The sequence below is a fragment of the Podarcis cretensis genome, assembly GCF_951804945.1.
Source record: "Podarcis cretensis genome assembly, chromosome: 1".
NCBI classification, from domain to species: domain Eukaryota; kingdom Metazoa; phylum Chordata; class Lepidosauria; order Squamata; family Lacertidae; genus Podarcis; species Podarcis cretensis.
Window position 1 is genome coordinate 93,965,764 of NC_137170.1, and position 12,516 is coordinate 93,978,279.

General features: G+C 42.9%; 1 protein-coding gene across 10 annotated transcripts in view; it reads right to left on the bottom strand.

Moving 5' to 3' along the window:
• Positions 1 to 12,516, bottom strand: part of SEMA5B (semaphorin 5B) — a 359,926-nt gene that overhangs the window by 139,569 nt on the left and 207,841 nt on the right. For all 10 annotated transcript variants that reach the window (XM_079993227.1, XM_079993226.1, XM_079993224.1 and 7 more), the window contains one exon: positions 129 to 228. In XM_079993227.1, coding sequence (XP_079849353.1) covers positions 129 to 228 — 100 coding nt within the window. The remainder of the gene's footprint in view (positions 1 to 128; positions 229 to 12,516) is intronic.

Consider the following 12,516-nt stretch of genomic DNA (forward strand, 5'->3'; position numbering starts at 1 on the left):
ATAGCTTCCTTTTAAGACCAACGCTGTGTGAGCTTGCAAGCTGGAAAAGTAACCTCTTTAACAGACAGTAACCTGCCGGGAATGGGCTGGAGAAGCAATCTTGCCCCAATTAGAAGATTTTAATTTACCTGGCTCCAACAATGAGTTGATTCCTATTGGCATCCAGAGCAAGCTGGGAGAAGTCCCGTACACCTGGATAGCTGAAATTTGAGACCCAAGGCTTCAGATCTGCAAAGAAAGTGAAAAAGAAGGGGGGACAATGACACTGTTTCATATGCAATAAATGTTCTATAGGACATTCTGCTAATGGATTTCCAACTGAAGCTCTATCAATAGATGGTAAAGATATAATCCAGTCATAGTTTTGGCTTTCTTGGAGTACAAACCAATGTGAAAATGTGGCAGAATCATGTGACAGAATTGTAGACAACCCTTAAATGAGTAAACAGCAGTGTCAAATCTGGGAGAATGACAAGTAGGACATTATGGACAAAATTGCTGGCTAGTTGATGACCATAGACCCTATCCCATCAAAGTGGGTGACTTCTTTTATTTTGACATGTGGTTGGATATACCAATCAACTGATCAAGTACGAAGCAAGATGGGACTCCTTTACTGTTAATAATTATATAGATGAGGGTGGTATCCAGTGAATGGGCCTTCTCTGTAAACTTCCCCCACCCAAACCCATATTTGGGACACTCTACCTCAAGAGGCATGCCTAACGCCCATTCTACTATGATTCCTGCACCAGGTAAAAATGTTTCTGTTCTCTCAGGCAAATGGACATCTTTATTTATATTGTTTTTACAGTTATTCAGCCTGGGCTCTAGTGCTTTTTATAATTGTTACTGTACTGATACTGTGGGTTGTTTAGTGTGTTTTATTATATATATATAGAGAGAGAGAGAATATATCACTTTCAGACTTTATTATTATAAAGATATACACAGGTCTAATAAAAAATCAAGAAAGAAATTTTGGAAAAAGCTATTTGTGTATGCAAGGACAAAAAACCAAAAACAAATAAAAAGCTGTTCTACTCCAAACATGCAGGAATTTAAATGTCAGAAACTAACCATGCAGGGGTCAAAGTCATGTAGAAAGCCTACATGGGTCTAGAAAGCTCCGCATTGCAGATCTTCTCTGGTATTAGGAGGATGAGAAGGCCAGGTGACAACTCCCAAGGGATGGAGCCAGCTAGCATATCCTCACTTTCCCCTTGCCTTATTCTAACTGCATGAGGGCTTTAACACCTGGATACACTTTTCATCTTTTATAAATCAGTACAACATTCTCCTAATGGCTCAGCTAGTTAGAGCACCGTGCTGATAATGCCAACATCGCAGGTTTGATCCCCATATAGGACATCTGCATATTTCTACATGGCAGGTGGGTGGATGAGATGATCCTTGAGATCCCTTCCGACTCTACAATTATATGATTCTATTATCTAAATATATATTGACATCATTTTCTCTCAGAATAATAGTGTGATACTCTTTGTTGCTGAAAACTGTGTCAAAAGTACAAAATCTGGAGGAAAATGAGTCCAGGAGGTGCAAATAAGGTTATTCCACAATTAAATCTAAAGACTGAATTTGTCAAGCATCAGAAATCCTGCAGCAGCAGCAGCAGCAGCAGAAGTAGCAGAAAGGTATTGCCAATCCCTACAGAAACACACTATTCCTGAAAGGTATTCAGAATACAATTTCTTCTAACTTTGCCTTTAATCCCTAGAGCAAATGACCTTTCCAAATAATAATGGTTCCCTGTGATTCACTTAGCTCTCCCCCCCCCCATACAAGAGCTATTCCTATAACCCTGTATCTCACCTTCAGATTTCCAACGACTAACCCCCCAAATCAAGGTATTGCCTTGCACATAATGTATGGGGTGTCCTGCCCTCTTCTAAAGGTCCACTGCTACACGAGCCAAGATATTCAGGACACCTCAGCAAGTTATCCTGGTGCAGCAGAATCTGCCAGGCAGGTTAATAATGTCCCAACAATGCAGAAAGTGCAAAAAGAAAAGAAAAGAAAAGCTGCCTGCTGTATTCTGCTTGCTAATGAACCCCTGTTTTTAGCATAGATCCTTAGCAGCAGGAAATCTGTCTGAACCTAATCTACGGAAATAACATGCTTCAGGTAGGTGAGCTGGATAATGCGAACACTTCCCAGACGCCTGGGCATTTATGTTCTCTGATAGGAGGGTCATTTTACAACAATGAACCCTTTTTACAGATGCTGGTCTGATGCTCTAATTTTCTCTTGTCATTTCTTGCCCACGTGAGTTTTCTCCCTCTCCCTGCCTAACCCATTACGATGTCATGGCAGAAAAGATGCGGTGTGTATTTCCTTCCTCCCCCCCCCCACCTTTTCATCATTCACAATCCAACTTCACTGAGGTTCTGCCATCATCTCTCTTTTTAAATAAACCCTGACAAAATTACAGGTAAAGAATTGTGGGGTGAAAAATACATGCACTGTAGGTAGCTCAATCCTTCCTATGATCGTTCTGAGTGTCAGTCAAGCCTGGAAAATAACAGGCAACTGTCCCGATTTCGATTTACGACCGCAGGTGGCAGAGCATATAGAAAAAGCTTCCCCCGATTATTAAATTAAAGGCTGCAAGACATGCATCTCGGTGGCAAAAATTCAAGCCTTTATAGCCGTATCATTGGGAGATGATTAAACACAGCATGGCTCTCTCAGTTAAGGAGACTCAACTACCAGTCATCAGAATTAATGCTGAATACCGCCATCAAGCCTTCTATTGCCTACACCTTTCTGTAAGAGGAAGGGGATAAGTTGGGGAGAAAGTAACAGCTGAGGAAAGACTTTGGGATTTTTCCATTCACCATATTAAATCTCATTACCTAGGGTCACAGGCATCCCCGAGGGCACTGCATCGCTTTTATCTTAAAGAGCAAGCCTCAAAACCATATGAAGGTAAGTGCTGGAATAGGCCTGCTCTACATTAGATGAAGTTTATACATATGGACCCAATGAACTCTAGAATTTGCTTACATTTGACCTTTCTTGGAGAGCTGAGCAGTCTCTTTAACTTTGGCTAAAAGCCCTCAGAAACCGGGCCATGTTTACATTTGCAAATGTATCTCTATATAAACACTATGAAAAATTAAAACCAAAACGGCCCAGCCGTGCATCGCTAGAAGCAGGGCAGGAAATCTAAAAATGAACAACTCAGGGCCTATCATCAAGGCTCCCCTTGTGCTTTGACTTTCTAACCCACAATGAGGGGAAAGAGCCATATTCCCCCCCCCCCTGCCCTTGCTATACACTGCTAAGTTTTCTTTTTAATGGTGTTATGGCTTCAAGTAACCACAAAACCAGTGGTGTGATCCAGAATTACAAAATCCCTCTATACCCAGACTGGGATACAGTAGAAGTATTAAAACTTTGAACACTTTTAGCTTTGTAGAGAGAAAAGGGGGGGGGCAAAAGTAGGCCTACTCTGTGAGGCTAAACCAGTGTGTTGTAGTGTCTAGTGCTGTACTAGGACTGGGAAGACCCAGGTTCAAATATTCACTCAGCCATAAAGCATGCAACTAGTCACTCTTTCTCCCAGACTACAATAGGCTGATGTGCCAACTGCAACTCTAAGCAGATAAAAAGCATTGCCCTGAACTCCTTAAAGGAAGGACAGGGCACAAATGCAATAAATAAATAAATAAATAAATAAATAAATAAATAAATAAATAAATAAACTTTTATTTTATTTTCAGGCAGAAGCCATCTAGATTCTAGAATGTTATGTCTTTGCATCCTATCAGCTGTCCAACTTGTGTATGTTTGAAGGATTTTTTAAAAAAAGTTACAGCAGAAGTGCCTCTTCAAGAAATCTGACCCATAACAGAGCTTTCACGCTGACTTAAGCTCAGTGGCGAAGCTGCATGCTCCGACACCGGGGGCAGAGAGCAGGCGGGGGCGTGGCTGGCGCGTGGCAGGGCACGTTGCCTGCGGGGGGTGGTGTGCATCCTGGGGGCGTGGTGCCCAGCATGGTGGGGGTGCACAGCGCATGTCGGGGTGCGGCCGCAATGGCAACCCCCTCCCCGATGGTGCCGGGGGCGGTGCCTCCCCCCCCAGTTTCTCCGCCAGTGCTTAAGCTTGAGGTTAAATCCAAAGGGAAGATCTGTTAAGCAAGTTATACTTGGGTGAGTGTGTTATCTTTGTTCTAATGAATCATTTGACTTCTACCCTGCACTTTTGTGAATTAACAAACTGACAGGCACGTGGGTTGTTTGGGTTTTTTTTAGAATTGTATACCACTTTGGGTGTGAGGAGAAATGTCACAAGCCCATCTTCCCCTGTGATTGTTCTCCATTTCAAAATTGCAGAGATAAAATGCAAAGTACGCGTGGTCAAGTACAGTACAAGAGACGAAATGAGAAATCCCACCAGCTGAAATGTGTGTGCTCACTTTGCTTTAAATTGTCTTGCCAACTAGAATAGGTGATGGCCAATTCACAAGGCCAATAGGTGTTTCTCAACAAGTGGTATGTGAATGCACTGTTAAGCCTTGCCACGGGATGGAAGTAGTTAGGCGATCAAGTTGCCTGAGTAATTAAGCAATTGGATCAACTGTTCCACCACTCAGGTATTACGTACATTTGTGATCCCAGAGTTTGCTTCATATGAATTTGGCCCATATGCCGGTTGTTTTCTGGAGCATCTTGGTGTTTGTTTGGGTTTTAGCAGAACAAGATTAAGGAAGCAATTGACTGGGCTGCTCTTGGCTTTTGAGGGCTAACTGGCCTGGAAATGAAGAAGAATGAAGAGTGCTTCTGGCAAGTGCATTACTCGCATCCACAGCCAGTGGATGAGCAGCAATCTGCACTTCCAAATCATCAGCAGTCCAGCATTTAAGACAGGAGTCCTTTAGGAATCATATACTAATCCTGGGAGTAGGTTCCAAGTACATCCTGTTCTGCTCTAGAAGAGTTGAGCGTTCTTGAAACAGCAATTAAATTTTGTCCTTCAGACTCATTTTCATAATCTGTGTTCTTTGCTGAACTTTGCAACATGATGTAGTCATGAGAAGTGCCATTCACCATATGCAGAGTGCTTTTCTTGCAACACTGAGCAGGAGCAGGTAAGGTGACTTAACCTCCACTTTATCCTCTTTACCCTTTGCCTATCTAAAAATTCCCTCAGACTGTCATTCCAGGAAATCTTCCAAGCTAGACATTGGAGGTTCACTCTCCCTGTACCTCAAATAAAACACCTTGCCAGAAAGTAGACTAAGCCCTCTTTCTTAGTCACTTCACATACACACCCCAATCTCTTATGTGCTCACCCACAGATATTTGGAGGCTCGGATGGTAAATAAAGTTCAGGTGGAGATCAGAGGTAAAAAATAAACTAAATCTCAACTGGCAATAAACTGCAGGCAGTTCATGTGACAACAGAGCTGTTTATTTACATACCCCAAATTGAGAGCCTACCCTTCCCTCACTTCAGAGCTCCACCAAGGGCAAAAAGTTTGAAAAGTATTGTTGAAAGCAAAAATGTTGTTAGTCTGAGTTTTGTGAGATTTTAAGCATTCTTTGACTGAAAGGTGGGTTTTAAATGAGAAAGAAGATAAGCCTCAAATAGTTTCAGATATTTAGAAATTCCTAGTGAAGGGCTTCAATTCTGCAAAGACGATAGGATGACGATCCCAGAGCACAGGAATGGCAAAGCACTTATTTCTTCCACCCAACACCTAATGGGGGGAAGAGAGAAGTCTGCATTTTGCAGGCATTGACTGTGCAAGGAAGTTCTCCTCCACACAGTGGATGCCTGCAAAATGCTCCCAGAGCAAGGGTTCCCTGACGGACAGTGGGAGCAGACCTTGTTCCTATGAAGCCCTATCTGTACCCACACCACCCTGGTATCAGCTGCAGAAAAGATGGATGTGCTTTGTGGGAAATGGCTTCACGAGCCAAATTGGAATTCCTTGTGAGCCAAGTTTGGCCTGCAAGACTCGAAGTTGCCAACCCCAGATGGAGAAGGTGCTTGGGCTAGATGGACCAATAGTATTTATACCAATTGTATAAATGCAGCTTCCTATGGTTCCTATAGGGTTGGAACAGGGATTTAATGCTGCATATCTGAGTAAACATGCTTATGATCATAATGTAAATCTACAACACTCACGTGATTTCAATGTCTTGTCATGGTTTTTGTATTGTGAAGTCAAGAGGGCACTGGTGTGTTTCAGGGAAAGAATGAACGGAAATGAGTTTGTAAGTAGGAGCTTCTTTCCCTCCCTCCCCCCCCCCCTCTTCCTTAGGTTCCCTCCTCTTTCACGGAACACAAGAAGCTGCTTTAGTCAACAGAAAGTGTGTTTAGGATTGCGGCCTACAATGTTTACATTTTCTGTAAAAGGAACGCTAGCCCTCAGTAAGTGTTCATATGGCATGTCAGCACTGAAAGCGTGTAATCTATGAGCTGTCAGCAGATGCTGTAATCCCCCCTGCTGGAGACGGTGCTGAAAGGCGTAATGAAAATAATAAAAACACCTTGAAAGGCATACCACAGAAAGTCAAAAGAAAAGCATCCCCGAGGATACACATCAGCAGCACCTCCAGAAAACCGCCAGCACCTCCGGCAACCCCTTTAATTAGCCTTCAGGCTAGAGATTTATATCAGAGAACATTGTCATAAAATAAAGCTGATTCAACAATAAACACTTTGGTAATAAAGCAAAACATATTATACTGCTGGGTGCCTGCCAGACCCAGTGGGCAAAAATAAATCCTTGCAATGCCCCCCAAACTACAACTGTAGTCTTTGGAGTCACAGGCTTCACAGGCTCCTTTTGCAACTCTCTTTGTGCATTTCCCACAGAATTTAGCCGTCATTTTTTTTAAAGTGCCTATATTCTATTCCTGCAGACTGACAGCGTCTGTGTATTCATAGAACTGTGAAACTAATTTTCCTCCCTGGTGTTCTAAATAGCTAAATTCCAGTTTGCCCACTTGCTTCTAAGGTTCACAACATTACCAGCATGGGCTTTAGCTGCTGCTGCTGCTGTTGTTGCTGTTATTTATATTTATTTAAGGATATTTATACCACCCTTCATCATCCATTTCAGGGCAGTTCACATTATTATAGTAGCAGTAGTAATAGTAATATATTTACAGAATAAACTATGAAGCAAGTAAAAACACCACTGCAATATGAAAACAGCAGGAGACAGAATTGACATAAGTACTGAAAATGTTTTTTAAAGCCTTGGGAGAATAGAAAAAGTCTTTACTGGGCCCCTTAAAGAAATAACAAGGAAAGCCACAGGCAAGCTTCCCTGGAAAGCGAGTTCCGAAGGCAGGATGCTACATTGGGGGGGGAGGGAATCTCCCCCTGGTCCCCTCTGGTTTGTGTGAGTGCATCACCAGATACAGCATCACCAGATACATGAATATAATGTATAGGCAGATTTAGAAGTGTTCCTTCAGGTACCGGGCTCCCAAGCCACCTAGGACATTTTAGGGAAGCAACAGAACCTTGAAAACAGTCCTGCAGCCATGGGCAAGATGATCCTAGCAGGTAGTCCCAGGTTCTAACATATTTTCTGTTCCCTCATCACAGACATCCCTTTGCACTCAGACTGCAGACTACATTCAAGGTTTCTAAAGAAAGTGCTAATGAATTCCAGCTTACTGGTCTAGGATGGGGTGGAGGTGCCATAAACACATGCTCATCCAATCGTCCAACAGGTATGGGGTTGTCAAACTTTTGAGGCCTATGGGCACATTTGTAAACTGGAGAAACTGCTGCAGCACACACTTAAACCCTAACCAAGCACTCATCACAACCTATGCTATTGGCTTGAACAGAATTCTTCTTTCAAGCCTAATGTCATCAGGGGAGGGTATATTCTGGGAACCAGTGAAAGTCACTAGGGCACACTGGCAATTCCTAGCTCAATGGAACAGCTGAGATTCAGATGTATCTATTCCATATACGATGCCCTATAAATTGGACCACACTAATCAGGAAAGGTAGAAAAAGGAAGGAAGAGGGAAAGGGTTGGAATCATTATGTGCCAAACCTGACTGCAGAATTCTGTTCTTCCAGACCAGCAAATTTCTGTTTATTCCAGTCCTACTCCCACATCCAACAAATCCCAACAGTTCTAGTAGGTTATCCCCAACTAAATCACAGAGTGATCCACTGAAAGCAGTATACATGGCTAACTTAGATCCATGATTTCAATGGGTAGCAGTTCGAAAGCACCTCCAGGTGCAAGTAGATAAATAGGGACCGCTTACCAGCGGGAAGGTAAACGGCGTTTCCGTGTGCGGCTCTGGCTCGCCAGAGCAGCGATGTCACGCTGGCCACGTGACCCGGAAGTGTCTCCGGACAGCGCTGGCCCCTGGCCTCTTAAGTGAGATGGGCGCACAACCCCAGAGTCTGTCAAGACTGGCCCGTACGGGCAGGGGTACCTTTACCTTTACCTACTTGGATACTGATTTAGTCAGAGACTACCCACTTACTTCCTTGGCATTATCAATCCCCTTATGGGTATTTTTAGTTCTGGAAAGACTGGGAAAGGACATGGAGAAAGGGCAAGCTAGTATTTTACAGGATATGGAAGATATGCACAAATTGCTTCTTTTATTATTGTTTCTATTCACTTGCTTTGACATTTCACAATGGCAGATATTTGTGTAACTTGTTCAATTTTGCAACTTCCACCTAATGTGGTATCCTATCTCAACTAATGGGGCCAGATTCAACTAACGGGTCTTGCTAGCAGCAGCCTTCACAAGTTCACCAGCTAGTACAATGGGGCTTCCTCCCCTTCTCCCTCTGCCCCTCCAAATTGGCTTGTGGGGAGGAGTTAGGAAAAACCCCAGAACAAAATGAGGGGAGAGGTGAAGACAGATCATTCCTCAGACAAGCAAAAATGTTTGCGCTGTAGGAGTCATCCCTTAGTGTTAGGCTAAATTCCTCCTATACACTTCTAGGTTTTAACATTGAAATGTACACATTCTCAGTGCTCCATATACAACATTCACAATACTTCAGATAAAGATTTTACAGCTCCATTTTATAGCCACATTCCTCATCCACTGCCAAAGCCTTTAACTTTAATCTTATACATATCTACTAAAAACATCTGAGTTCCATGGGGCTTACTGTTAGGTAACTGAATATTCGATTGCTACATTCTTATTGTTTAACCCAGGAGCTATTGTTAATTCAGGAATGTTTCATAGCCTGAGGGTAACATTGGGGGCAACCTTTCAGATGTTGCAATGCAAGTGGTAGGCAGGGCCTCAGCAAAGGTGATGTGTCCAGACACAAAAAGTGGGCAGAGTAATATGTGTAACTCTTAGGAGGCTGCATTCCAGCCATGCAAAAATTTGAGGTTTGCTGATAGGGGAAGGTGCCAGAGGCAGTGCCAGAGCAGGTGATGTCGAATTTGGGATATCCAGTGTCACTTGGGCTGAACACTCCTCTGACAGCCTGCTATATCCCACCATGGGATCCAGGTCTCCCCCCAGCTCACTGGGTCTCTCAGACACTTCTTGGGGTCCCAACTTATCATTCCCCATCCCACTAACACTCTCCCCAGTTTCATCTAACTCCAACTCCCCAATTTCCTGCCATTCACCTCAATCATCTGATCAACCTCCTACAGCATTTCCACAAGACTCCTAACAATCACAGGTAAGTATGAATTATAACCAGAGACAAGTCACTGGTACAACTATACTCAATACTTTCTACTCTGATTCTCAGGGACAACCCCCACCCCCGGGGACAAGCCTGAAATGTTATGCATACAAAATAGGTATTTTATAGATCTATTTAAATACTTTTGTGAAATGCAGGCTCGTGATCAGGATCGAAGAAGATGCACATCTGACCGCACACAAATTTAAGCTGATTTAAAAAATCTATATCCTAGGTACACACCAGGAAATATGCATACTGTATATATGTACATGTGTGTGTGCGCGCACACATATATCATACAAAGTATTTTTCCCCATGTGTTCAATAGGGAATGATGCATCATGAACCAAATCACTAAGGATTATAATGCTAACATTTCTGCTGATGTAAATACAGACTTAAATAGAACAGGCATTCTCAGCTCTGGACACCATTCCTACTTATGCATATGCCCTCTCTTTCTCACCGATAGCCTGCTTACTCGCACACATAGTCTTCCTTGACATTAGCACTCTTTCTTCTCCGTTTCTGGATGCTTCTGTTTTGCCTCCTGTGATTCCCCATCCCCTACCCCTTAGCTGGAGGTGGCTCTTATTCTGCCTCGGCTCTGTGAAATGATCTCTTTCACTCCTCCTATGAGAGACACTGAATCACTTCCCCTCTTTAATTCACACCGTAAAATCTTCCTTTTCTTTCCAGCTCGTGAGCGACTCTCTGTATGTGAAGCATTTTGTGAATGAAGGGCACTTTTCCCAGATCTGTCTTTTATTCCAGAGGTCTTTCTGGCTCACCACACTGATTTATTTTTATTAGTTCTCATCATGGTTTATGCTAAGTGTCTAAAAACTCCAAAGACAGACAAATAGAAAAGAAATACTGTTGCTGTAGTTGTAAAGTGTGCTGATTTTTACTCTGAAATACTTGCTTTTAAAGAAAAAAAAAAAGAAATTAAAAGGGGGGGGGAGACACACAGCTTTCCTAAAATAGCAAATATATATGGCTTTATTAGTGGCATTATCGAAACAAACAAACCCTACAGAACAGGAAATTGTCAGCATCGGTTTCTCCCATTTCATTTTCACATTTTCACATTCAATGGGATTTCATTAATGGGCAAGAAATCCATAACGGAAAGCCCATGGGTCTCTTTGAAACAACCCGCAACACTGCCAGGCATGTGCGCAATGCAGCAGCTGATGGTCGGTTTATTTTTAGCCAAAATCCATGCTCTAATAGCGTTTCCAGATTGGTAAAAGGAAAAGGTTAACCAGCAAGGCTGCACCGTCTGATGTAGACCCACAGAAAAGGCAATATTCTGACCAAACAGCCCACATGCATCCTTTCCCCCTGCTGCTGTCCATTAAGGGGGGGGGATCCATGGAGGTACCTGACTGCTGCAGTGCAGCTGCCCTGGGAACTGTTTGTACATAGGAACCCAAATCTCTAGCCTCTGTGAAACTGCTTGTGACTAGGCCCCCTATCATCTTCTCCTCTTCTTGATCTGAATGTGCCAGGAAACTCCAATGCTATCATATTCCATGCGTAACATGAAATACTTAGAATACTACTTAGAAAAGGTTCACTAACCTTAAAATTGAGCAGTCCCTACTTACACAACAAAATGGCCAAGAAAAGGCTTACACAACAAAATGGCCAAGAAAAAAACAGGACAGAGGAGGCAAACCATGCAGGGCTCCCTTCATCCTCTTATAAGCTCCAAGGGAATGGGAAGGGCCTTTTAGCCTCGTCTTTAACCAACTAAGCAAGTACCTAACGTACTAAAATCAATATTTATTTTCAAGATGTATTCGTTCTTTTTAAATATTGATAGCTTATACATCACTGCTAAAAGCAGTCCAAGGGGAGGTTACTATCAGAATACATTGTTAACTATCAGAACTAAAACACCAATTGCAGAATAAACCACTCACCATAATTATGGGCAAAGCTGGACAAAGGTGTCCTGCATGTTTGGAACAGGATACCACTTTTAATCATTTATGGGCAAGGCTCGTATTCATACCATAGCATCTAAAGCAGGTGTGGCTTCAAACGTTACTGAACTACAACTCCCATAAGCCCCAAGAAGCATGGCCAATGGTTGTGGTTCAAGAATGTCTGCAGGGGCAAAGGTTCCCCACAGCTGAGCTAAAGAAAAGAAAAGAATCAGGACCTCTTAAGCAACACACACTGTCTTCCTTCAGTCCCTTCAAAATTAAAATAGTCACTTGATGCAGAAAGGAACAAGCAAAAACCTGCTACTGTTTATAATATAGCAACTAAATTAACCTAACATGATGCTATTCCTCAGATACAGTGGTACCTCCGGTTACATGCGTTTCGGGGTACAGACGCTTCAGGTTACAGACTCCGCTAACCCAGAAATAGTACCTCGGGTTAAGTACTTTGCTTCAGGATGAGAACAGAAATTGTGCTCCGGCGGCATGGCGGCAGCAGGAGGCCCCATTAGCTAAAGTGGTGCTTCAGCTTAAGAACAGTTTCAGGTTAAGAACGGACCTCCGGAACGAATTAAGTACTTAAGCCGAGGTACCAGTGTATCCCTGAAAAGTCACAACATTTGAGCTTGTTTCAAGCACAAAATCAGAGCATTCTTTCAGGCTACTGGCATTTGCAAACTACAATAGGACAAGCTTCTAAGTAGTGACTCGCCCAGTTGTTTATGGTGAGTGATGGTCACCTCATGGGAACCAGATAAAGAAGATTACAGTGCTTCCCTCCCTTCTCCCTGTGTCTGTGAGGAAAATCCCAGAGGTAAGTCTCACTTCAATGGAGCTTATATAAGCAAGCACAGGCTTGCAGCCT